The 27,902-nt window shown below is 38.5% G+C and overlaps 1 protein-coding gene across 2 annotated transcripts in view; it reads left to right on the forward strand.

Annotated features, from left to right (window-relative positions):
- The first annotated feature begins 334 nt into the window (after positions 1–334).
- The window catches only part of PPP4R3A (protein phosphatase 4 regulatory subunit 3A), a 41,659-nt gene continuing 14,091 nt past the window's right edge, over positions 335–27,902 (forward strand). Inside the window, exons 1-4 of one of the 2 annotated variants that reach the window (XM_066321911.1) lie at positions 335–1,501; positions 8,692–8,747; positions 18,163–18,261; positions 20,695–21,312. In XM_066321911.1, the coding sequence (XP_066178008.1) occupies positions 1,360–1,501; positions 8,692–8,747; positions 18,163–18,261; positions 20,695–21,312 (915 nt within the window). In that variant the 5' untranslated portion in view covers positions 335–1,359. The remainder of the gene's footprint in view (positions 1,502–8,691; positions 8,748–18,162; positions 18,262–20,694; positions 21,313–27,902) is intronic. The other variant, XM_066321912.1, reaches the window with a different exon arrangement.

Raw genomic sequence — 27,902 nt, forward strand, 5'->3', positions numbered from 1 at the left:
GAGAAATCTGTCAAACGTAGCTCAGGGGCTGGCAGCAGCGGCAGAAGCGGAGCCTCGACAGCTCCTGTTTGTTATTGAAATTCTTTGATCCCATCTATGACTGCAGAGATCCAACAGATATTCAACCAAAAGCTGTTTAACTTCGGTATCACTCGGCAAGGTATGACAGGAAGGGAAAAAATAAAAGAGGAAAGGCACAAAGCCGGGGTCCGCCGGCGCCTGCCCCAGGCCCGCGGTAACGGCGCGGCCGCAGCCGCATGCGCGCCCTCAGCTCGGGGCCGCTGGCCCTTTAAATGCCGGCGGGCGGCCCCTGCAGCCGCTGGCTGGGAGACCCCGCGCCTCCAGTGAGAGGTGAAACCAAGATGGCGGCCGTGCAGTGACTGAGGTGGAGCCGGGGCCGGAGGGAGCCGGGCCGCACCAGCAGCTGCCGATCGCCCCCTCCCTCCGCAGGGCACAGCGTTTCTCTGCCGGCCGGGCCGCCGAACGCCTGGAAGCGCAGCCACGTCGCAAGGCGCGCTGGGGAGTCGGGACTGAGACGCCGCAGCACCGGGAGGAGGAGGAGGAGGAGGAGGAAGAAGAACATGGCGGCGGAGCCAGGCTGGGAGTGAAGCCGCCGCCTGCGACCGGAGCCCATGGGGAAGACGGGGCGCTGAGCTCGGCTGGCCGTTCACCCGTCCCGGGACGAGCAGCGTCCGCAGGGCCCGGGCAGCCCGGGCGGGAAGGAGGGCGGCTCCTTGGAGCCCCGCGCTGACGGACGGCGAGCGAGGGGCTTCGGGCCTGGGCAGCTGCTGCACAATAGAGCCGGGCTACAGGCCAGGGCGAGCGGCCCCTCTCCCGCCTGCCTCCCTTCCTCTGATCCCCTCCGGCCTCACCAGCCTTCCCCCCGTTTTCCTCGGCAGGGCTCCGGCTTACAGGAGCGCCTGCTCCTGTCACGCTGGGCCAGCTGCAGTCCGCCGCTGCTTCTACTACCGTGGAGCCCCTTCTCCTCCGGGATCCCTTCTTCACCGCTCCTTCTGCCTGCCCTTCGCCCCGCAAAGAGCCTCTGTCCTCTCTGCGGCTCTCCCTGCCTAGGCTTACTTGCCTTTTGTGCAGCGTCTGACTGTACCTGAAGGAGCAGCTCCCCTTTTCGCATCTTCACCTCTTGTTTCCCCCTCTCCCCCAATCCTCCGTTACCCTCGATAATGAGGATCCCGTCGGGGCGCTGAAGAGGAGTAAGAAGAGCTTGCTTGGCGTGCCCGTGTGGGGCTGCTCCCTTCTTTCCCGCTCCCCTTCCCTAAGGGGGGCCTGGCCCCCGAGCAGCCCTCTGCTCCCCCAGCGATTGAAGGCCAGAGTGGTGGCTGCGGTGTGGCAGGCGGCAGGATGACGGACACCCGGCGGAGGGTGAAGGTTTACACGCTAAATGAGGACCGCCAGTGGGATGATCGAGGCACAGGGCATGTGTCCTCTTGCTACGTGGAGAGGCTCAAGGGCATGTCCCTGCTAGTCAGGGCAGAGAGTGATGGTAAGTGTGTACGGCTGAAGGTACAGTCTTTCCTCGTCCTGCCCAGAAAAGGAACTGGGTGTAGCTTTGTGTCTGTTGCCTTAATGTTTTGCTGCATAATTCAAACGGTATTCCTAAAAGCAAGCAGGCGCTAACCGGGGTTCATTCGTGCTAGGCCAAGTGAAAGCAACAGAAGATTGCCACCAAGTGCAAGCATAGTAGGCACTTACTGAGGACACGGTGTCGCATGCAAAATGCGTTCGGGTCTCGTTGTAAATCTTGCATGGGTTTGGATATCTACGGGTCTGGTTTCAAAACTGATCGCTGGATGTTTCTGGAAGCGAGATCCCCTCATGAAAGTTGTTCAAAACTTAGATTTTTAGTGTTTGTTTATAGAAGATCGTTGGATGGCTAACACCTTTCTGTTTCCACCTGCCCTTTTCTTTGGTAGCTTTTAGAATTTTGTAAGAAATTCAAACAGCTATTAACGGTTTTCAAAGTGCGGTGATGGTAATAAAGACAATGTAATAGAACAGCATTTTCAGAGATGCCTTTTTTTTTTTTTTTTAATGAGAATGGGAATTCTCAGTCCTTCAGCAGTTCTAGGTCTTCCTGAAGATAAATTTAAAATCAGGGATTATCAACTTCTTTCTCGTTTTTCTGGCAACATATGTCAGTATTATATGTTAGGTAGTGATATCTAGCCCTGTAGCTACATGTTTGGGCTAGTCTTGGCTGTTGGTTAAGTGAGTTCATGACTGCTACGGTCAGAGATTTTAAAATGTGTACTTCACAGTATCAAGCTTGTAACATTTTAAAGTCTGTCAGTGCATGACTTACTACTTCATCAGATGTATGGCTACTGTATTTAGTGACTTGTAGATCTAGTTGTAGCTTGTGACTGTCAACAGACCTTGTAATTTTATTTGTTAAGCTTTTTCATTGTAGGAAGTAGGATGAGAAGCAACTTGAGAATCATTAATCCTTACTTTTTGAGAAAGTTCTGCTCAGCTACACAGTATGTAATCTCTACAGCGAAGATAATAAACTGATATGGACGAATCAGTCATCCAAGAAGGATTTTGGTAATAATTGAGCTTCTGATAAGCTCCCAGAGAGGTCTTGTAGTTTCTTGATTATATTTTAAAAGGTTAAACTGACACCTGATTTTTATTTATTTTACAGTGAGGAAGATGCATTTAAACCTTGAGCAACTTCACAGTGCAGGAAAAAACATTCAAAATGGAAATAAATTTTTAAATAATAGCTTAAAAGTTTTAAATAATAGTTTCAGCATGAGGAGGGGATTAAAAAGATCACTAAATTTCTTTTATCACTAAATTTTTAGGCTAATTTTTACAGTATGTTTTGTCACTGTCCTGACTGCCTGCATGGCTGTTGGGGTCAGATTTAAAAAGTGTTATGTCTCCTGTACATGAAAAATTTTCTGTTTTTTTGTTTTGGGTTTTTGTTTGTGGTTTTTTTTTGGGGTTTTTTTTTAGAAAATAAAATAACTGCCGTTCTAACCTGCTTATGAAGAAATAGCTCATCTGAACTAAAATCCATTTGTTAACTTTCAGTGGGATATGTGTGCTTCAGCCTGATTAGAACCTGAGCTGGACTGTTGTTGCCAGCTCACTTGTAAATGAACATCTGTAAGAAGAAAGATACAAATTGGTATAAAAACTAAAATTAAGTCATTGCTTGATCTTGCATAGCTAATATACTCTAATCAGAGCAGAACTGCCACAAACTCTCTAATTGCACCTAATACACAGATGTTTATTTGGTAGCACATTCACTTTAGACTTCCCTCAAACTGTGTACTTTGTACTTCAAAGTATTGAATAATACACAGAGTGAAAGTTCTTAATATAGTAGGGTAATATCAGCCCTGGGTAAATGTGCACTCTATTAATAGGCTAGTTTTTCTAACTTGCTAGTGTAAATGTCTCATAAAATTTGATTTATACTCTGTTTACTCCCAGTGTCTATTGTTTGTGGGCTACTTTTGAAGGCAAATAGTTGTTTTTACATATGAGCAAATGATTTGGAAAAAGGAAATGCCATACCTGTGTTTTATACCCATAATTTGTGTTTTCTTGCATGCCTTTTTAACTAAATGAAATAGCTGACTGTGATTTTTAACTTTTTCCCAGTTAACAAAGACATACAAGTAGTAGGAACCGACCTGTACACCATTTGCCTCCGTGTTTCCATTGCATTCTTGTATTGTCTTTCTTTGTCAGCTCCTCCTCTTTCCACAATGAAGCTTCTTCCTTCCTGCATTTCTAAAGCAGCTTTTCCTAAACTTTGAGCTGAGATTCATCCTGTGCACACTGGCATGTTCTAATGACTTACTGCAGGAAGCTGAGAGAAGACCTCAGGATCTGCCTGAAGGTGAAGGCTCCATTTCCTGAGTAGGGGAGGTCCTGGGGATGTGAGCAGGAGTTCCTTATGTGTGTGGGAAATTCCCACTCCTGTTAAAGGGCCAGTTTGGCCAGGCACAGACCCACAGCAGATTTCTCAGTGGTTTCTTTGGCTGACCATGTGGACGAGCACATGGTCCACTCTCTGGATTTTGCAGCTTTGACTTGGTGTTGTAGCCTGATTTACAAGTGGTTGAGGTTTTATAGCAGTCAGGGTGTTCAGATAAGGGAATTACAATTAGTATGCCATGTCCAATGTAATCTGTCATTTGTAATTGGAGGAATAAGAACTGGGTAAAAGGGGGTTTTATCTGTAGGAGTGGTTTTTTAACTTGTCCTGGTGTTTAACACCATCATAAAAGAAAATAATTTTGAGTAGATGAGTGAGTCATGTTGCTAGCTGCATGTCGCATGTTGCCAGGCACTAAACTGTTAAAGAGTTATTGCAGACAATTTGGAATAATCAATTTTAGAACATAAATACCATAAACTGCTTTTGTATCAAGTACATTATGTTTTGAAGCATGAAATTGTATTTTTTTTTACAGTCAGAAAGCTATTCACTTTTTATTTAAAACCTGAAAAGTTTCTCTGTGTGGTTCCTAGTTGTAATATATTCTACTTGAATTGCAGCAGAGCAAGACTGAAATACCTTCTTACAAATTATCACCCACAATGTGAGTTTGTGTGTAATCAGAAGCCTTTGATTTCTTACCCATTTCTGACATGGTATTTTAGGCCACTGGGGCCTGCCTTACTCTCAAAATGTTTTTCTGCTTTTGGGGTTTACTGCATGGTTTCAGATCACCTTCTTTTTGTTCTGAGCCCAGATGACTGAAGTGGCCTCTAAAGTGAACATTTCTGTTCAATTAATTTCTGTTAATTTGAAAGTTTAAACCTTTAATTAAAACTTTCTCATCCTGTATCTAAACTTTTTTGACAAGTGAAAGTTAACCCCTCCATTACAGGCCATATTTGTGAGCTGTCTTTTAGGAACTCTCGTAATTTTCACTCAGAAGTTGTAGTTTGGTGCTTCTGAAGTCTGGATGTTAATAAGTCTGCCCCAGGGCAAGCACCTACCATTGCTGTTTCTGTTCTCCAGGTATCAGTAAACCTGTACAACGAGCAGGCTTAGGCAAAACTTGGCCTAAGTTTTTTACCTTGTTCAAACTCAAAGGACTGATTTTATTGGCTTGTTTTTAGGCAAGCAGCACAGCATTTATCTTAGATCAAAATGAAAAAAAAGCATGGGGGAAGATGACTGGGGGTTTTTTTGTTTCTTTTTTCCTGGTTCTCCACTTTGCTTAATATTTGGGTTTGACCCTCCAGAAGTGTCTTAGACTGAGGAATATTCTCTTGGAATTGTAGAACACTTTGCTGGCCCCAGTTGGAACTGTTTCTTGAGTTTCTGTGGATTAGTTTCTCTGATTCAGTTGCAGCAGAACTTAAACCTCTGTGTGCATCTTGCAAGAAATAGCTCTTGAACTGAAACTTCCATTTAAATGTAAACATGTTTGTACTGGTGAGGTGTAATGAGCAGCACTTTTTTTTTTTCTGCTTTTGAGGAAGGCTCCGTGTAACAGTTTGGTGGGAGAGCAGCAGTGTTCCAGATTAACTGGTCTCCTCCATGTGCAGATTTGTAAACAAAGCTGCAAATTTGCTGTTTAAGACTGTTGAATTGGGATATTTGATGTCTCTAAATAGAATTGAAAATAGCATCGAATATCTGTATGTAATCTCTTTTGAGCAAGTCTTTCCCTATACACACATTGCTTCTACAGCACAGAATGGTGTTTTCTGCTAACAAAACCCCAGCTGTGCTGTATTGCATTGCAATGGCAGGTAACAGAATTCTGCAAGTCAGAGGGTTGTCTTTGTAGGTGGCTTCAGATACTGCTTTTTGGCTCCAGTGTTTTGCAGTTACCTTTAAAAATTCATTGAAGGCTGTAATTTAAAAAATAACTAGACCTTCATAGTTTTGGAGCATTAAGCTTCCATTAAGGTGAATTTTCAGGTCTTACCTAACTTTCACTTAGAGTCATTGGGTCAATGAAGATAAAATTTTGTTGGTGTATTTTTATGAAGTAGACTGGATAGTCTTAACATTTTCTAGGATGGCACCAATGGAAAAATACCTACATAGAAAGTAATGCTTATGACAAAAGCATCTCAAGCAAGTGATAAGGACTCTGAATGCAGGTTTATTTGTGGTGTGTTGTATTTCTATAACCTTTTTCTAAAGAACATATCTGTGTTTCAGGTGTCTGTTACTGCTGCCTGGTTTCCTCATGCAAGTAACAAAGACTTAACATTGCCTCATACCAGTAAGGGCCCTGATCCTGTAAAAATTAGTGTATGAAATAAACTAATAGCTTAGTCACTGGTCTTTGACTTGTTGAACCCTTTTTGGGGAAGTTATTGCACAAATGGAGCATTGTATTCTCCAGAAGGATGGATTTGGGGCAGTTATTACTTATAGAGCACAATTTACCCTTCTGGATATTTCTATCTCCAGATCAATATTTTTCAAGTTGTTGTCCAAAATGGTGAGAAATAAGTTGAATCATGTGGTAGTGAGAAGCAATTCAAGCCTTAAAAAGCTTGATTTGTCCTTCCTGCAAACATTAGGTGTAGTAGAGAAGAAATGCTCTTTTTTCATAAGTTTAGTAAAGAAGTCATTCTCTGTTGTTTGCTTCTAGCTTGGAAGATGAAGTATCTGCATTCAATTGTTTTCAAGTTTTTTTTAAATAGTATTTTGTCAAACATGGCATTCAAATTACGTATGATATTCTTCTAATGCTGGGATTTACATGTCTTTAAGTCTGTGTTCAGCCATTAAAATATGATGATAAAATTGCTTTTGATTCTTAGACGATTCTAGGTCATACTTGTGTTAAATTTTTCTCAACAGTAAAGACTTTCTAGAAGTTTGTCAGCCAATTTAATAGCAGAAGTAATATTCTAAAACTTCGTGTAGTAGAAGCTGGGACTGTGAAAGCGCAACTGCCTCTGTATATCTGATGATGGTAATGGAAAAGGAGATGCTGGTTTTTGATGATGATTATGCAAACCCAAAATACAAAGCGTGGAACTATAGCCAAAGTAGGAGTGATGTATTGGATTTGTCTGTAAGCCTCACCTTAGATGTTTTCCTTCTCTGTTCTGCTCTATGGTTTGTGATAATTCTTTTCTTTACTTGTGCAGTCACACTTAAGCAAATAAGCCGCTTTGGTAACAGAGCTGGTGCATGTCAGAAAACTGGAAAAACTCAAAAAACCCTGAATAATATGTTTGGGCTTGAGGCAAGAGAGCTTTTTCTGTGTGTTTTGTTTTCCCTTGAGGGGTATTTATTTCAGTTTTGTTATTGAATTGTATCTGAGTTTGTAAACAGCTTTTACTCCAAGAGCAATTGAGATAGGGTCACAGCTTCTTCATTAGTGAAGGCTGCCTCTTGTAGAACAACAGACAAAGTAGGAACAAGCAGCCTTCACAGGTACATTAATTTGAAAAAAGTACTTAATTGTATCTGATGATCACATATATAGTAACCTAATGGATATAAAAATCATTGGTAAAGCTTCTAAATTGGTCAAGTAGTAGAAATTTGTCTTATCAGACAATGGAATGTTCTGATATTTATGTAATTGTTCAATGAAGTGAAATTCTGTGGTCTGGTTCTTCAGTCTCTTCCTCACTTCCCCCATTCCAACGTCTTCATCAGTGTCAGACAGAGGGATGGAGTGCACTGTCAGCAGTTTTGCAGGCTGCAGTGGTGTGGTTGTGCCTGAGGGATGGGTACCATCCACATGGAGCTGCACCAGCCCGAGGAGTGGCCCTTGTGAGCCTCCTGAGGTGCCAGGTGCTGCACCGGGGTCAGGCTGGGGGATGAGCAGATAGAGAGCAGCCCATATTTTAGTAACACATTTGCCTTAGAACTATAGTGATGGGACTGAGAAGTTAACACTTCTCTTAAATCCTGAGTGTAACCAGGTAAGTGCATGGAGAAATGCCACTTTAAAGGGGTGCTTGCAGCCTTACCTTTTAATTTTGATTAACAGTGCAAGTTAATTTATCATTATTTCTTTGTGTAAGCTGAGTGAAGCTCTGCAGATATGTAAATTTAAGTCATGCACTGGCATTAGTGCAGCTGAGTAGCAAGTTGGATGAGGAAGTGATTGGTCCAAGAATAAAATCGGTGTTAAAAGTTGGTTTTGCATAGATCAACAATTCAGATTGCTTAAATGTGACACAAGAATGTTAACATGCAAAAGGAGGGGAAAGAAGACACAGACATGAGAATTGCTGTTCTGTGTTTTACATCAGTAAAACCTGCTGTGAAACCATTGTTTCAAGGTTTATTGTGTGAAGTTTTCTGGTATTAGCAGAATTTCTGGTATTACTCTGCTCTAAGCATTAGTTTCTAGATATGCTTCCCAGGAAAATAAGTGTTTTAGTTGTTTTAGTTAACCTTTAAGAACAAATACCATATGGTTAGAATTTTCACACAAAACAACCATAGGTAATCCCCAAAATACAATTTGCTGACTCGCAGACTTTATCATGTGGGAAAAACATTACTCAGAATGTGAAAAGTTTAAAATTCAGTCCTCAGTGCATTTTCCTGTACTGTGTGAACCATATCTCTGAGGGACAAATGAAATGCAAAGCTCAAGGATAGGGGTTAAGAGACTTATTGTTGCTCAAGGAAAGAATGATCAGAAAATTCATGTAGAGATTAAGATTTTAGCACACATATAAATAAGTGGAACTTTTTTTTTCTAGGCTCTCTTCTTTTGGAGTCCAAAATTAATCCGAACACTGCGTACCAGAAGCAACAGGTAAACATACTTTTCTTCTCCTCATGTTTCAAGGCAGGGTCTTTAACAGTATACGACCAACAGTGTAGCAAACTAGTAAATTTTTTTGCCTCTATTGCATATTATATTTTATGTTCTTGTGCCAAAAATAGGTGAAGTAGTTTGCACCATTTTTGTGCATTACATGATCATATGCTATTTCTTTGCACGTTTGCTGAAGTTACACAGGTAAATTGCACTCTGTTTTGCACCAGAAATTGCTTTTGAAGAGACAGTCAAAACATATTTGGGAAAATCACAAAGTAACTGAGGTCTTGAGGGTTATAGTATCTGAAACTTAGTATCATCTGGCTTTTTTCTTCTTTATAGTTCAGATGCTATAACTTTAAATGTATTTTTATTCAAGGAAAGACTAGGGAGCTTTGAAGCTATTTACGTGTTAACCCTTGTCTTTTACTTGGAAGGTGGGTATGGGTTACTACTGCTGCTCTAAAGTATTCTGTCCTTCAGAGAATAAAAGCAGCTTCTCACCTTCAGTTTGCACATTGCTTCAATTGTTTAGGCCATACATTGTGAGCCCCTAAAGAATGCTCCTGAGATGGGTGAGAAGTGAACTGTGTAGGTTTTGTACTTTATTTGCTGTGCTTCTTTCATGGATGCTGGGAATTGCCCTTACAGGTTTAAAGATGCTGAACCAGATTGTATTTTGTTGCCTGTTTGGTCGGCTCAGACTTTTTAAAATCTCCTCTAAAATCTCGTCAGGTACAGTTATTGTATTAAAACACTCTTCAGCCGTTCAGCTTTAATAGTTCATTACAGGCATGGACATACTGTTTTGTTTACAGGCAGTCCCAGTAGTTGTGTCTCTGCAGCTGTTTGTAGGATTGCATTTTGAACCGAATAAGGAGAACCAGTATGGGCTAAAAATACCCTTCCTTGAAAAATTTAACCTGTATCTGTCTCTTGATATAATGCACTGTATAAGCAGCCCATACTGAACAACTGATAAGGCCAGTGTGGGTTTGGAGAACCAATTCCAGGGATTAAGGGAAAATGCTAAGCGGACTAAATTTTAGCTGTAATCCTGATTAGCTTGAGGTCATGGTTCTGTGATACAGTAACTTGAGCTTTAAGTTCCTGAAGTGACACTGACTATTTCACAGCTCTATGGCATAAAGTACTGATCTGGTATAAACTTGCCTTGCTGGTTTAATTCAGTTAAAGAGCACTGAAGGGGTGAGTTTTGTGTCAATTGGCTTTATGCCACATCAGACATGAAACCTGTTTCAAGTGGACAGAAAATTGCAAGATGTGTGCAAACCACCACACATGCCAGTCAGTGTAACAGCGTTTCCTACTCTGGTCAGACATATATTGTAATGCAGTGCTGCATAAATTGTTCTGGTCATTGTGAAAACATGGTTAGAGAAATAAAAATAACTGACATGAATCTGTCTCATTGGAACAGCACTGTATGTTTTCTGTGCTGGAGACGAAGTGCTGTTTTTAAAGCTTTCAAATGCTGCATAGATTTATATTTATATTAAATTTATATTTGCAGGTGGTTTGTTCATATTATTTAAGCCAACCAGTTTCTAATGTAGATTGAATATGGGGCTCCACTCCCAGCCTTAGAAATACCAAATGTTTCTTGGTGTGTGTATTAAATCTGCTCTGTAGCCTGTTCTCTTTCATGAGGCCTGCTTATTCTTTCCCTTAATAAAAGGCAAGTTTAGAGTTTAAACCTGATTCCATGTGAGCAAAGCTTGGAGCTTAGCAGCTGAAAGAAAGAGTAGGTTTTTTTCCAGCTCTGCTTCTAGAACTCTGAATGGCTTAAACTTACTAAACCACAAGAAAATCGACTTGGTACTTTAAATCCATCTTCAAAAACTGGTAACTCTCTGTGCTGGCAGAACTTTCAAACCACCTTACACAAGATTCACTTGTGGAACTGAGATGGAAGAGTGAGTGAGATCTTTCTTTTTTGCCTGCGGAAGGCCATTTAAGTCACCTCACCCAGTGAAATCACAGCCTGAGATAGAAGACTTCCTTCTGAGCTTGCCTGCTGTTGTTAGTTGCCCTTAGAAGACTTCAAGAAAAACCTCTCAGAAATCTAAGACTTAAAGTTTCGCAGTAGCTGTGTAGTGTTATGTTCTTACCAGGCTTTTGTCTCAGAATTTTGTTGTGAGGGTGAACCTCCATGGTATTTTAAGGGACACATAGCAGCACATCCATTTCTGCCATGACGCAGCATACAGCTTGTGGGCGCTTAGAATGTCTAATGGAATAAATGGATGAGTTATGACTTTTGTCTAGGCTGACATGAGGCTTGAAAGAAGAAACAGTCTTTTACTGGACTGACTGAAACAATCCGTGGTTGGAAGCAAGGAGAGAGAATGTGTACTAAGCTCTTGGGGAGCCTTGCTATGGCAGTTGCTTTGGATCCTTCAACAAAAGTATGGATAGATACATTTGTGATAAACACTGAGGTCTTTCCACTGGTTAAAGAAACTTCTACCTATGCTGATGTTAGTGCTAGTTTGAAGTAGATGGTCTCATTAATTGTTGATGTCACAAATTATGCAGTCTCATGGTTTATGTGTGTGTTTTAATAACTGCATAGCTTAGATAATTATTAATCAAAGACTAGTGTGAAGACCTGAGGACCAGTTTGCCTTGTTGCCTCTGTTCCCTTGGAAACTAAAGCAAACAAAACTAACCAAACCACCAAAAACAAAACCCCATCAAAAACTATACCTGTGAAGCTCAGCTTGTAGTATGATTTTGTCCCACTTGTCTGCTTTATATTTCTTGGTATTTAGTGTTGAAAGCAGTGACTGCCCTTTGTGGTAGTAAATACAACTTTCTGCCTTTGGAGACAAAGATTCCTTGAGAGATTTTAAGTCCAGCTCTGGGATTCATTTTTCATACATCAGCCTGAGGTACTTCAGTTTGCATAGTCTAGTTCCCGGTCTTTGCAGACTTACCTGCCACCTGGAGGTTTGAAATAATTCATTAAGGCATGAAATTCAGAGACAGTCTTTTGACTACCTTTTCAGTAGTCAAATAAATCAGTCTGTCACAATGAAGAGCTGTTTTCTTCCATGTTCAAAAAGAAAGGTCTATGTATCTGATTCTGCAACATAGCAGAAGTTCATTGATGCTCTGAACTGTGCACTTCCTGGCAAACTCATCACTATTTCTACTAGAACTAGAGGAAAGGAAGCCATATGAGGGAGAAAAGCTAGAAGGAAAACAACTTGAGAAACTAATGTCCTGTAGCTCAAAAAAATTTCTTATGTTAAAGTAGTATTTTTAGGCAGAAAATTCTTTAGAAAAAGCAAAATTTGCACAGTACAGCCACATGAAGACCTGATTGGTATTCTTGTTCACAGCTGTACGTTAAGTTTTGTTGGCATTTTTATTTAAAAATGTTACAATAATGGTCCTATAACTCTGCCATGGAATATTACTGGATTTAATTACTGGGTAAGTAGTAGCATTCACCTTAAAAGTAAATTTTGTTTAGTAAGTGGAATTTAATTATACAAGGCATTGCTGGGTCACATGTGGAACACTTAGTTTTTCTCTTCTGTTGTTGGTTGTTTTCTTAATATTCTAGTAAAGGCAGAAGATATTGTGGGTTGGGGGGTTTAAGGCATTGAAATTTCACAGAATGTTAATGACAAAGATGGTGTTCTTAAAAAAGTGATCCTTATTCAGAAAATGAATAATTGCACTAGTATATTTGGACAACACCTCTTCCTGTGCAGCTCTAAGTGATTAAAAATCCCATTATACACATAGCATTTATCTAGGGAGAAACCTGATACGGGTGTGGACTGGGGTATAGCTTTTCAGTATCCTTTGGCAATGCTTTAAAAATAGAACAGTAAAGACTTGTATCCTCAGCTTTGTTAGATGCATCCAAGTGCATCCTGTAGCACAGTGATGAAGTAAGTACGTATTGCATCCCTTTCTGATACAAGAAAGACTTGTGTTATTTACAGCTTCCACCTACAGATTCTTGCCTCTGCCCTGGAGATGTCTTGTGTCCTTTGCTTTTGCAGTCTCTTTTTCAGTTCCTCACAAGAATAAAAAGCTAAAATTCAGCCAGAGTACTGTCTACTAGCTATGGAACTTGAAGGTGGCCGTCCTTCAATAGTGGAGAGCAGACTGATTAATAAAAAAGCCAAGTTTTGAAAGTATCCAAAAGGGCACTGACTGCTTAGAGAAAATGAACTTCCTACCCTTGCTGTCATGACGAGCAAGCCAGCAGTGAAACTATTTCAATAAAATTTGTGCATATTGTAGCTAAGATAGTAAGGAAAAGTGTGTGGCTTTGTGGGGTGAGGGAATAAATGAGGGGAAGGGTGGGCTGCTCCTGGGTTTGGGGTGGGCTGGTTCATCTATTTGAAATTAACATGTTTCTTTTTCTTCATGTCTGCTTTCGTGTGTGTTATGATTTTTGTGCTGTTGCTGAGTATGGCCAGTAAGTCAAGTTTCTGCTGCAGAATTAATAAACTGATTTTATTCCGTGTGACTCATGGGAATGCAGCTATGAAATCACTTAGTGAAAAGTTGTGTGTGACTGTTGAGCTTTCACAGAAGCTAGTAGAACACAATCTGAGTATGCCTTTGGCATGTTGATCAGTTTATTTAATAAATGGCTAGCACATCCAAATAACTAGGTTCTGGGTGAAAAAGTGCAGGAAACCAAACACAGAATTGAAACTTTATATTACATTATTACAGATATTACATATCCAGGTTTTTTTAGCTTGAAGATTCTTCCATGACCTACCCCACTGACTCTATATTTAACTTTAAAAGTCTGGGTAGTGCAAGCAGTTTATTTCATAAAGAGAAACTTGGAATTATGAAACTGTACTTTTGAGTGCAAATATTTAGATAGCAAGATGCTGAAAAGTGGGTTGGATGTCCAGGGAAGTGTCTGTGTCTGTAAACAATCAAAGGAATTAGATAAGGAACTAGCAATCAGGCAGTCCAAGATGGGAAGAAACAGCCTGGCTGTGTTGAATCTTGCATGGACCAGGAAAGTGTCATAAGCCTGAACAGTATGAGGGCTAATAGGAAGAGATTAATTTGCTTTTTAAGGCTGAAAGCAAGAATTTATGAAATACTTACCTAATTTAGGGCATCGCTACTTGAGTGTAGATTCAGTCTCATAGAGCTGCCAAGAGAATGTTTTGGAGCTATGGAGAAGACTTGTCCCTGGACGTGAACAGTACTGAGAGCTCATTTGTCAAACAGGAACAGTTTTGTTAATTTAATCATACCACAATCAAATCCTGAGTATTAGTTGCTCTGAAATTCTTCATGATGAAATCCCCAAGGTCTCTTAGGAGATCTGTGTGAGTGCTGTACAAGACACCTACTAATCAACTTTCTAATAATTAAATAAAACTGATTTCATGTCTAATAAAAGTTGACCTTTAGTGAGTGCTGTGGCAAGAACTTTAGACTGATAGTGTGCATCAAAAACTTTTTACTCTTAAGGGAAGTCAGAAGCCTTTTTGCAATATTTAAAAAAAAAAATGAAAAGTCGTAGGGTTGTAGATACTAAACCCTATCCTTCTTCAGTGCAGTGGCTGCTGTTTCCTGGGTTAAATTATTGCAGGTTAGCTTCTGAGGCATGATGTCTCAAATAAAACTGTAGCACACTCTAGTGCCTCTGGAGAGCCTCTAACTAACCAGAACTTGCTTCATGCAGCCAGCAGAGAGAGAAGCTGCACAGGAATCACCAATTATATTGTGAATTCTTGCCTTGGGTTGTGCCCTTACAAGGACTAGAGTGTACGAAGTTACCCTCCATTGATAGAAGTGATTGATACTTCCTTATGGGAATGTTGAGTACATAAGTCACCTAAAACTTTTGATTAATTAAAAAAAAATTCCTTATTTTGTGTGCACAGTCATAATGAGCACTATTGTAACAGAAAACAAACTCATATAAATGGTCCTAAGGATACAGCAAATTTTGTATGGGCTAAGATAGTGCTGATGTATCCAACTGGCACTACTGTCAAAAGGGGTTTATTTGCAAAGCAGCAAATGATTTTTCAATCTTGGAATAAGGTCGTGAACTCTACATAAATAGCTTCTGATTCTCATCCTGTTTAAAAAAGATCTTGCCAAGAACTGTGATGCATCTGGAGAATACGAGGAGCTAGAATGCTGAGGTTCTTGCAGAGAGCTCAGTATAAGATCCTTCAATAATAAAACCTTTGTCCAGGTTAGTGATAGTTAACACAGTGTAGCTGTGATTTAATACTGCTGTTTCACATTTTAATTGTTTACAAAGAACAGATAAGAAATGTATCAAGGACATGTTTTTGATCCAGCTGAGCCAGAACTGCTGTTGTGAATCAAATGAAATTGAAGATTTTAAGCTCATCAAGATGTAATGTGCAAGACTTATCTCCTTACCTGTATCCAACAGCCACTATTACTAAGCGTATTTATCCTTACTCCTGTTTTCTTTTTGAATGGAAGAGGCATTCTTAAGAAATACCAGTTGCTTTCTGGAGTCTCAAGAAGAAATGTTTGACATTTGGAAGTAATAGATACTTCAATACTGTAGCTGAGAGATCCAGAGTCGTTAGTGGACTCAACTTATGCTGAGGAAATGTCAGATCAAGCATGTACGAAGATTTCTTTCAATAAAATAAACAGAAAGTAGACTGTCATTGCGTGTTCTTCTATCTTTAACTCCATCTAGAATTTCCTTCAGTCATTTCTTTATACATGTGTACATCTTGTACTTTTCTTTTAACAGAATGAAATTCTAGTCACATCTGTCTGCATTTAACACTGAATTTAAAGTTAAACAAAACTGTATATTATACAACAGAGTGAAGTGCTTTTTGTTTCGTGTTTTCTTTTTAAAAGTCTTTTGCTGCAAGAAAGGTTGTACAAACAAATACAGTTTACTAAAGACTGAGAGAGTAGCAATTGATAAAGTTCTGTTGAGGAACCATAATATATGAAACCCTTGTGTGATATGACAACAGACACTAATAATTCCAAATTTTAATGTTGGCAGTTGGAAAACACTTTTCTAATACGAATAAAACAAACTGGATGATGGTTGTTCTGCTGCTCAAATGATTCCTTTAAGCAATTTTTCTTATTGTTTTCCAAAAAAGAAATAAAAAATCAGACTGTATGGAGATATGAACTTCATGTTTAGTAGTAGATGATCTTGCTAAAGAGAAAAATTGCTATGCTATGGCCAAATACACGTCTCTACATCTGTGACTGTGATTTTCAAAAGCAGGTTTAACTTTCTGTCTTCTCTTTAATTTTTCTCTGCCCGCCTGCCTTTATCTGTCTTGATCTGTTGCTGGATTTTATTCAGAGACTTAGAGCTTTTGTTTATTAAACTTAAGCAGTTAATGTAAATAGCACTGCCTTTACCAGTGTTCTTTTATTCATTTCGCTATTTGTTAGTTGTGTTCTTTATCAAGAGGAAAATGCATTTTGGTCTTTTGGAAATGACTTGCTTAGAAGTCTAACCACTTTCAGCTGGATGGAAGTGTAATTAGATGGGAATGTTGCAAGTTCTGCCAGGGTCTACTTAAAATTTGGTGTTAGGGTTGTTTGGCTTTTTTAATTAAATGAGCACTACTCAGTGTGAAGCTAAGGAGAGAGTGGCCTTGAACATTACTGCAATTGAAATACAGTTGGAGAGAGAAAAATGTATTAGAATTTGAAGCTGATACCTACATTTAAATTGCAGTAAGGTACATACTGATTTTAAAAGATGGTAAAGAAAAAGACCTCTTTTTTGGGGACCTTTAGTTTTCAGGGTTTTGCAAACTGATTTTTTTTTTTTCTTTTTTTTTTTTCTTTTTCTTTCTTTTCTCTGTTGGAGTCAGCAGTACCAGGTGCTGTCAATCTGTTATTACCAGAGAATTTGCTCCATGACCTGTCTTGTAGAGAATAAACTATTAATTATGGTTTTTTTCTTCCTTTTATATTTTGGAGGTGGTCTTCCTAAATCCCTTTCTTCTGTGTACCACCTCTTCCTCAACCCTTTGGAAAAGGAAAAGGTAAACTATTTGCCATTTACAAGGTAAAGCCATTAGTACCTCTGAAGCAGTATATCTGCTCTGGTAATGGCAAATTGATTATATTGTATTGCTTGACAAACCCATTGGAGCTGGCTGATTGTGCTGTTTAGATTATAGTTTAGTTTAAGGTTTTCTAGTAAGTGCATATCAAATCTAAATGTAAGGTTTTTTCTATTGTCAGTATTCATTTTAATATCACTCTAAGCAAAATCTGTACTTAATGAAGTAGAAATTCTGTGGTTTTAAGTATAAGAAAAATTCTTATATCTCTTGTCCTAGTGAGTGAATGCATGGTTTAGCACTTTGGCTGAAATAATGCAGTTTCATGGAGCTGTGTGTATTTACTGTCGCTATATTTCAGCTGTTACAGGAAGATAAAAGACTAACAATAAAACTTCATTCAGTACACATAAACAACATTGATTTTATTTTCTTCTTTTAATGATTTAGTTTTATTTTCTATTTAGTTATTCTAAGAGTTATTTAGTATACACTCTGTAAACTACTTCATCAAATACCCTGTCAGTGTGTGTGACATTGCTGTTTGCAGCATCAGCTTCCACTTTCATATATTGGTTTTGCATGCAGTATGAGGGCTCTGATAAACTCTTGAACTATTCTAGTAAGTAGATGAGAACTTCGTCTGTGTCTGGGAAGTGAGCACAGCTAAGCATGGTTTCAAGTAATTTCTAGAAATCTAGGGCCAGCCTTCCTTCCAGAACTGTAGTTTGGAATAAGTGAAACTCTTATGCGTGGATCTGTGTAGTGGATGTGTGTAGTCCCCGGCAGTGAACTGTGCTGTTCCTCTTCTTTAAAGTTTGTAGCCATCTTAGGAATAGCTTTTAAACATCTGTTATGTGCATTAGCAGAGTGTCTTCTGGGGCCTACCTACAAAAATGGACAAATATATTGTATAACTTTGATCCTATAGGAAAAGAACAGTTGTGTGCAGTCCAGCTGAAAGATTTAAAAAAAACCCAATATAAATCCCCACAAAACCTATTGCTTTTGTTACTGTATTTAATTAGAGAATACATTGAGATGGGAGTGCATTTTCTAGGTCAAACTTCTTGAGATTTACAGAATTACGGTCACATGAAGTAAAAATGAAAACTTCTGATATCTTTCTGGAACTTCTTTATTCTGATTTATGCAGGAATGTTTTTAATCATATAAACGTAAAAAAAATATGAATTGTTGTGGTCGTGTTTTTATTGTAATACTGTCCTGTCATAATTAGGTGTCAGGTTGTTTTATTATAAAATTTTACTCTTTAAACACTATTTAGGTTAATAAAGTCTGAAATATATTGCCTGAAAATACTCTTCCTCTCTTTAAAGGATACCTTGATTGTGTGGTCTGAAGCTGAAAATTATGATTTGGCACTTAGCTTTCAAGAAAAAGCAGGTTGTGATGAAATATGGGAAAAAATATGTCAGGTAAGTTTGATAAATGTGAGATGAGACAACCTAATTCATCTTAATGTTTGTGTTCAAGACTTACAGGCTGTTCTGAGAGGTGAATTGGAACAACAGTAGATAGAAAGTAAAAACTACCATTTGAGCCAGCTCTCACAAATTTTGCATTTTTAAATTTGAAAACTTTTTCCTTCCTCCAGAAATTTAATGCAAACCTAATCTAAGTTTTGGGTACTTTTTTAGAGCTTTCTCAAGTCTTTCTATTCAACATAATTTTTTAGCTCTATTTTAGCCCAAGGAAGTATAGCTCAAAATGAGTGCTTAAAAATTCCTAACAATTAATGTCATAATTAACTTTATTCAGGGTAGCCATAAGGACAGAGTTTACCCATGAAGTTTCATTGTAGAGAGGACGATGTATGTGAGCTCTTAGTGAGTTTTAAAATGTATTTCTTACAGAATATACTACAATATATAATTTTATATATAGTAAATATAATAAAAGCATATTTTATTTACATTTCTCTTTCTACATTTCTCATTCTTTTGTTTCAGGTGAGGGGAATATTGAGTTCCTCTCAGAGTTTTTTTCCATATAAATGTTTCCAGGCTATTGGAGATTGATCTAACATTAGAAGATAGTTCCATCCCTGTATCATCACCTTAAAGACAATGTTTTAAAAAAAATCAAACAATGTATATGTAGCATGTATATATTTTAACATATGTTTTACCACTACAACCAGATGGCTGTAGTCACTGAGTTAGTGTTGTTTGTGAATAATATTTGTTCAGGTATTAACTATTGACCCAAAAGAGTTTAATCAGTATATTCACTGATGTTAGTTCATTTTCTCAGTTCTTGTTTGGGTTTTTTCTTCCCTTCCAAGCATTACAACTTCTCTTAATTCTGTGCTGTATTATGTGGGGTTTCTCTAAACTCCAGACCTCTCTGTGCACTTTCTTTCTGTCCTCTACAGACATATAGTTCTCCACAGTCTGTGTCTTGAAGTTTGTTCTCACTGATTTTAGAAACAAAGCAAAAGAAATCTGGTTTCACAATTACATGTGTATGGATTATTCCATTTTTTAAGAATGAGTCTTTTCAGCAGTTTACCACATGTGTAAATAAGTACAGAAACATTTCCAAGAACCTCAGCAGTCAATGTCCCAAAAGCTGGAGACAGAAACAAAGTGGGGAAAGGGGGAAGTTTTGTTCTTAGGAAACACCCAGATAAGAAGCCCAGTTTCCTCACCCTCATGTAAAGATCTAATATTTCTGTAGGAAACCAGTGTCTTTACATCCTGTTTTGAGGCCATGCTATTGTAATTGTGTCTAGTGTACTTTATAGATACTAAGCTTCCTCAGTCATTAAAACTTCTTCCGAAAGTTTTTGATACCATTTATAGAGAAAGTGGCTGCTGCTGTATAAGCAGAACAATATGTGGGGTTTAGCAGCATGCTGAGTATCGGCTTGCTGTTATGAATGAAGCATTATTTCTCCCAGGGGTTTTTTGCCAGTTTTCAAGATTAGAAACAACAGCACCTTCCACTGTTCTGCGCAGCAGTACTTCTCTGAATTTGACAAATCAGATTCCAAGCAGATGCTAAAATTAAGATGTCATTAAAGCTGATACACTCTGGTGCCTAAGCATCTGTGCATTTTTTTTGACTAATTCGTACTTTCCGCAGTTTCCTCATATCTCTGGAGAGATCTTTGCGAGTCCTGTGCATTATTTTTCTGACAGTCAGTTTTCCGCTATTCTTTTGTCACTGTTGGTTTGAACTTTTTTGTTCTTAAGAGAAGATTATGTGTCTCTGTTGCGTATTTAGAAAGTGCAGAGTTACAGATTTTGACTTCAGCTCTCCAGAACTGAAAACAACAGATAAATTAGCAAGACTGGCCTCTCTCCTCTGTTTGAGGTAGTGGAAGCTTTGAAAAGCATCAAGAGCAGTTAATAGCCTATAGATAAGTGTTTAAAGCTATCACTAGAATAATGTAATACTGATTTGCATTTGAAAATCACTCTGCACAGAATAAAGACTGGAAACAAGCAGCTTAGTTCAGTAGTGTATTAAGAAGTTGCCATCCGTATTAATAATTGTGAATTTCTGTTTTTTATTTGAAGTACTCAGAAAATGTAGGTTTTTTCCCTTGTTCTTCCTCCCATTCTTAGAAAATAAATAAAGTTAAATATCTAATGTAGAAACAGTTCTATAAAGCTTTCTATTTGAAGAAATTTTCTCATTATCGCTTTTATTTTCCAAACCAGCTGTAGTCAATGTCAGACTAGATTTGCATTTCTGTTTTGCCCCTACAAAAAAAAAAAAAAAAAAAAAAAAAAAAAAAACAAACAAGAAACCAACGTGTGATACTTAAATGATATTTTTTAAAGAAGCATTCAAGTAACAGCAAAGTTAAACTCCCCTTTTTGACCCATGTTGTTTTGCAGGTTCAAGGCAAAGACCCTTCTGTCGATATTACTCAGGATCTTGTTGATGAATCCGAGGAGGAGCGCTTTGATGATATGTCATCCCCAGGTCTGGAGCTGCCATCCTGTGAACTCAGCCGACTGGAGGAGATCGCAGAACTCGTGGCGTCTTCGCTGCCTTCACCGTTACGCCGTGAAAAACTCGCGCTAGCACTGGAAAATGAGGGTTACATTAAGAAGCTCTTAGAAATTTTTCATGTGTGCGAAGACTTGGAGAACATTGAAGGACTACACCACTTATATGAAATTATTAAGGGAATTTTCCTTTTGAACAGAACTGCACTTTTTGAAGTCATGTTTTCTGAGGAATGTATAATGGATGTAATTGGATGCCTAGAATATGATCCGTCTTTATCACAGTCACGGAAACACAGGGAATTTCTGACTAAAACAGCAAAATTTAAAGAGGTGATACCTATATCTGATCCAGAGCTGAAGCAAAAAATACATCAGACATACAGAGTACAGTATATTCAAGATATGGTCCTACCCACTCCCTCAGTTTTTGAGGAAAATATGCTATCAACACTTCATTCTTTCATCTTTTTTAATAAGGTGGAAATAGTTGGCATGTTACAGGTAAGTTTGAAAGATTGATAGTCTCCTACTTGTGCTTGGGCAAAGAAAGTCAGGTGATTATTCCTGGAAAGATTGAGGGTCTTTGGTGGAACCTTCACTTTTGTGATTCTGTAAGTGATTGTGGAGTGTGACAGAAAAGGCATGGATTTGCCAAATCCATGTTCTTTAATTTCTGGATTTGGACTAGAGTCTCTGTAACTGATTTAAATGGAGCAAACATGTAGAATATTGAATGAGGTTCTTTGGAATGAATAGTACTGTTTGCACTTTGAATCTTTGATTTTAATAGGAATTTAGAGGGTTGCTGCTTTTGTATATTGAGACTTTTTACTCACTAGACTTGGGGATATATTTGGTCATGTTACCATTAAAAAAATCACTTTGCCTAAATTTTGCAGTATAATCTCCTACCATGATGTTGCTGTTGCTAATTTTGAAGTAAATTAATGTAGCTGTTTGGAAAGTAACAGATTAAGAACGTAAGACCACTTTAGGTGCTTGAATGTTTTCTTAGTTTTATCTTAATAAATCCCTAAATAACAGTGCTTGGAATTACTAGTTTTTCATGAACTATGTTTTACTGCAAATGTAAGGAGATTATTTGATGCTTTACATAGATCACCAATGTCTTAGGTGTTCTGCACCAACCCATGAACTTTCTGAATGGTGTTAGAAGTTGTTGACACATCTCTGTAAGGGCAGCTTTCAGCTAACTCAGCAAAGTGTTACAGCACATGTATTTTGGTTTGTAGGAGTTAATTATCATTATCTTGTTTCTCCCAGAGTTTAATAAATGAATAGTCACTATGTTTGTAGGGGCAGCCTGATCTGGAGAAACGGACCAAGTTTTGGATGTTCCTGATTACTTTAATCATATTTATCTTCAGTTTGACTCTCAGGATGTACCCTGTATGATTTCATGGAAAATATATAGCAAAGGGGAGTGAAAATTCTCTTTGCAAGCTCCTAGAGCAAATAATTGTCAAAACCAGGTGTCTCAAATTTCCTCCATCACACTCAGTTATCAGAATGCTGATATTACTTAATCCACTCTCTTGGAGCTTTAGTCTGTCAGGTGAAACACCTTGGACATCTTCAGTAGTACTGGGCCCCAGCTTATGCCCAGGTGAACCAAACTGTTCATGTCTGTATATGTGTTCTTGATTAACAAATGCACAGTTGCTTATCTGAAACAGTCAGAAGGCCTTAAATTTTGGAGTTGCCAATTTGAAGAAGTTTACGAGTCTGACTTGGAGAGAATGTTGAAAAAGATTCAGTTAAGGGATCTCACCTGGAGCATCCAGTATGACTTGTCTCAAAAATGTCTTGCCCTCTTTGCAAGGATTGCTAAAAGCAAATTTCTGAAGATTATGTGTTTCGACTTGAGGAGGAGGAGGGGAAGAATTTTTCAGGACTCTTGGTGACAGTGGCTGATTCTGAGAGGGATCTTGAGCTTGGAAAAAGAAACTGGGCAGGGAAGAAGAGGGCCTGATCCTGCCAAGCCATTAGGGCTGTGTTTGCCAGGCATTCTGAGATAACTTTATTGAGGACTAGAGACTGACGAGTTTCCTTTTTTCTGTCTCTTGCAACTTATGTTAGGTTAATAGAAGTAGGGTAGGTTTAAGTTAGAATATGAAAGTTTTGTGTTCTTGCCAGACTTGTTAATTGCAGTTTACAGTTGAAATAAAGGCTCAGGTCTGATTCTGATTTGTTGTGACAGCAGATTTTTGAACATTATCTTCACTGCTGTTCTCTGTGGTTGAGAATAAAGTATACTTCATGTATGTTTTTGAGCCAGAAGAATTAACATTACATTTCAGAGTTTGATGAGCATTTGGAATTGCTGAAGTGCTTTCCACAGCTTTGAGGAGCCTAGAATGAGAGCACACCAGAAAGATACTACAGCCTGTGCTATACTGCATTTCCTGGTACTTTCACAGTACAACTCTCTAGAAAGGAGGGAGAGCTCCCTGAGTTTATAAGTAAAAATCTGTCAGAAATAATTTGACATTGTTGATTAGTTTTTGGTTTTGAGGGAATTAAAAAAACCTCACAGATTATGTGTCCACTGCATTTCTAGGGGTTTAAAAGGCATGATTGATTGATTGATTGATTTTTCAAGTTCTTGCAGTGTAGCTCTAACCCAAGGTTTCAGGCTACTTACCTGGCATTTATTTATTCATTTATTCGTAGAGCAATAGGCCTGCTTGCACTTTTCTGTAATCTCTGCACTCTAGTTTCATTTCACCCCCCCATTCCTACAGTCTGTGTGTAAAATACATGATACTATTCCTTCCCATTTCTTTAAGCAGGATAAATAATGCTCTGAGAACTGAATTAAAAGAGATTTTGTTGATTTCACTTGTATAATGATTCCTAAGGGCTTTCTTCCATTTGTGTGTGACTTAACATGCATTCCTGTAGCTGGTATTACAAAACTTTTTGTGTGTGGAGGGGATGTTACTTCATGAAAGATGTATAGCTCTCTGTAGTTCCTGGCATTGAGTATTTTAGATCTTCTGAGATCTTGGTGCTCACTAACCTTACATGTGTGCTTAGGAAGTGGTTTCTTTTAGAAGTCACTAATTGAAAAGACTCTGGGATGTCTCATGGTAGTTTATTGGAAGCTGTGGACAAGTCTCAAGTTTTTAATAGATGCATAATAAAGTCTGTTAATGCCTCTGCTCTTGACTGTAGGTGATCTCTCATCTACTGTGGAGGATGTGACAAAAGAGATGTCTTTTTGGGAAGTTTCTCTTGGCAGAATAAAAGTAAACTCCCTGAGCAGCTGATATCCCATGACATCCTGCAACTCTTGTGTGTGCAGCTGATTTGGGTGTTCTGTTCTTTCCTCTCTCTCTCTGACTGTGAAGGAAAGGAAAAGAAGAACTCTTTACCTCCATCAAGGGAGAAAAGTGAGCTGTAATGAGGCCTTTCCATGTCAGACTGTGTATTAACCAAAGTGGCACTTTACTCTCCTCTCAATTAGCTCAGCCAGACTGTAGTTTCAGAGAAGTGACTAGAAGTTTGTACAAGACTGTACAGATTGTGTCTTATGCTTCTTGACAAGCTGAGTGACTTTACTCAAAATACCAGTGTGTTTTATTGAAGGCATGTACTGTCAAGATAGGCCATTTACAATCAATAAAGGTTACTGACATTTAAAGTCAGTTTTTCAGTTATGATTAATATTGTAGTTGAGAATATGCTGATGCTTCAGAGTTCTGGCTTTATTAGAGAGACTTTGCATGTGCTTAAAAGGAATAAATTCTGTAGTCATGGAAGATACTTGTCTTGATCATTTTGCTTTCCTTGGTAGGTAAAATAACTATTGCCCTTTTGTGCTAAAACCAAAGATAGAAAATAGGTAACCTTTGGCATTAAGGTTATAAACCATATTCTCCTCTCCTTCTTCATGAAGATTGGCTTTCTCATAAGCTTTATAAAAATCTTCTTATATTGATGGGCTTTTCTGAGAACTGGAGGTTAGTTTGTGGTTTAATTTTATATGATACATAATTTTGAGTGAGCATGCCAATGTCTCACTAATTGTTGTTGCATGATGAACAGTAAAGCCATGGAAACAGTATTTCCAGCCTGCAGAATTAACTGCTGTGAAAATCAATTACAGATTTTGTCATTCACAGTGTGTAAGATATGAAGGAGGCATATAACATTTTTTTGCAATTTCAGCCCCTCCTAATATGCTCTTACTGCTTGGGGTCCAGCCTGTTGTAGTCTTGATGTCATAGCCACCAAGAAACCTTGCTGAAACACGGAGTTGGCTGAGTTTTGAGAGTGGGGGTGGGACAGGTAAGTGGTGTTGCTCGCTTTATATGACGCTCTTTTGCAATTTAAAAAAATAAGTATATCCTAAGGTGCACACTGGAGGCCACCAGTTCTTTCCCTTTGTATTATAAACTAGTTCATTAAAAAAAAAAAAAACAACTTGCAAAACTGCGCCATAGAGTGAGCAAACACTATTTCCTTCTGTTCTCTCCCCTTTTTCTTGTTGGTGTGTTCTTTTTGCCAGCAAGATCGTGCAATGTCTTTATCTTCTAGAATAAAGAGTATTGTTAGGATTACTTTGGGGTATGTGCATTTAGACTTCAAGGTTTTAATTTTCAAGAAAGTGAAGAGTAGAAGGGAAAAATTGGACATATGTTAAAATAGTTTTTGTGCTTGGTAGAGCAGTGATCAGATGGTATTATTGTACTGGTAAATCAGATTCTTTTAAATATAGAAGTTATATTACTGATAGTCCCAATATCCCTTTTCAAGAACTAAAATTGCAGGTGTTTAGGTACATCTTTATATTTTACTGTATTTATGTGTAATGATAGACAGGTTTTAATTTTGAAAGTGATTTTACAGATAGTTGCTTATTTTTAACAGAGTCCTGGGGATCCAAACAGATAATTATCTGTAGTTGTTTCAGAGGAAGATTTGTGTTCATGCATGCTGGTGGTTTTGCCCAAATCCAGTCTGCTTTCTTACAGTAGTTGGCTCTGGAAAAACTGGAGATTTTCTTTCAGCAAAATTCACCTTACAATAAAGTGTAAAAGGATACCACTTTTTGGGGAAAATTACTTGGTGAAAGACATTTGCAAGTGGTGCATGCTTGTGATTTTTGGGATTAACTTCTTCATTATAGAAAATTATATTCCACATGCTCAGAAACTACAAAAGTGATTTGGTGGATCTCACTACTTTTGCAGCATGTTGACTCAAGTGAAAGTAGTGCATGATGAAGGCATGTGTGGAAAGGCAGTCTGGTATAAAGGAGATTTTAAACTAAGAAATCTTTCATGTGGTGGCAGGAAGGAAGTGTGTTTGAAGCTGTAATTATCTATTTGCTAGTAATATTTTATGAAGGTTCCACTCTATGAGCTAAAATACCGTTTCTGCCCAAAATTAATATGGAGGTGGAATATAGGATGGAGTGTGTGCTCTCTTTCTAGTTTAGGTGTGTTGAGCTTCTTGGATTTTTTTTTTAAGAAAAGTATATTTTATGTCATTTATCTGTAGTCACAGACACAAAAATACCTGATAACTGAATGTTAATTGCATTTAAGAGAGGCCTGGTTTTGAGGAATCCTTTTTTAAGTGCCTTTTGGGAGGAGGAGGGCTATTTTGGAATCACAAATGTAAATAGTGTCCTTTTTTGTGACCCTAGCTTATCTGTTTGTTTTCTTCTTTTTAAAGTCATAAATGATTGAGTGAATAGTTGGCCTAGCTTGTTCTTATCTTCATGGCTTTGAAATGTATTAAATCTAGAAGCGTCTACTTTGATCTTGCAAAGCATAAATGAGTATACTTAGTGTCTGGTATACACATAGTTTAAGTATTGCACTTCTAATAATTTCTGTGCCTGGGGAGAGTATCTGGAATCCACAATTACATCATAAACTATTGTTTGCAGTTTGGTTTTCTTGGAAAACAGTTGTGACCTTCACAGCTTCCAAGGTACAGCTAAATGTGTTTTGATACTTGTCTGCATGAAAAGATCACATACTGCAGAGAATTTTGCATTTGCTCTGTGTTCACAGACATACTTTGAGGGATTTTTGCAAGTTGGGAAAAAAAAAGAAAAGAAAACATTTAAATTAGTATAATTCTAGCATTCTGTGTTGGTGCTTTGTGACTTCTAAAATATGTGAACTCTGCTCTCAGACTGTGCATTTCCATGGATCTTGGCAGCATTGTTCAGGAATGTTTCTTTAGATATATTGCCTTTGTCAGTAATTCTACAGCTTGAGAAAGAGAATCTTGTATTCAGAATGTTCTTTGCAATGACAATTTTTCTATATATGTGAGAGGGTTGGGTCTTTTCTCATGAACAGCAACCTGTCTGCCTTTCATTAAGCATCTGGAATGAGATAAAGGCTAAATGCTTTTCAGGGCTAAGCCCTAAGTGTGAAGTTAGTAAAAGGTTGGTTTTATTTTCTTGGAATAAGTGCCATTTACTGCATATTATCCAAGCAAGGGTGGGGTGTTTCAATCACTCAGATCCATCTTAATTTGTCTGATTTTAAATAGGTCATGGTTGTTCTGGGGCCTAGAGATTTCAGGTAATCTTGTTAATTTAAAAGTGCAAGGTATTTAATGGGGTTTGGGAGAGGTCATGACATGGAGAATGTTTCAGTATTATATTTAATGCAGAATTGTAAAATACTGTACTGTAGTCTACATTTGGAATGCTGAAAGATAGTTATGTGCTGAACTTCAGCAAATTCTCCCTGAAACATTAAGTGCCAGCATTGAAGCCTTTATCACTTGCCAGCTTTAAGTTCCCTGTACAAGTCCCGTATGTTTGCAGGCCCAGTAGCAGGGTGAGTGGGTTGCCCTCTGCTGCAGATGTCCAACCACATGTTGGACAGATCAGGGATGTGGCAGGATCTGGGCAGAGCTGAGCCGGGGTCTTGCCCACGCCTTCCTGCCCTGCCGGCTCCTGCCTGTGCTGCTCTGCTGTGTAGTGCCACATGTGCAGCTTCCCCAGCTGCCTGTGTCTCTGGGACCCACACAGCACCAACAGTACAGGGTCTCTCCTCCTTCCACAACATAAAACACCCTGTTTGATTCTTTGGGTA

This window comes from Sylvia atricapilla, chromosome 6, assembly GCF_009819655.1.
Source record: "Sylvia atricapilla isolate bSylAtr1 chromosome 6, bSylAtr1.pri, whole genome shotgun sequence".
Taxonomy (NCBI): domain Eukaryota; kingdom Metazoa; phylum Chordata; class Aves; order Passeriformes; family Sylviidae; genus Sylvia; species Sylvia atricapilla.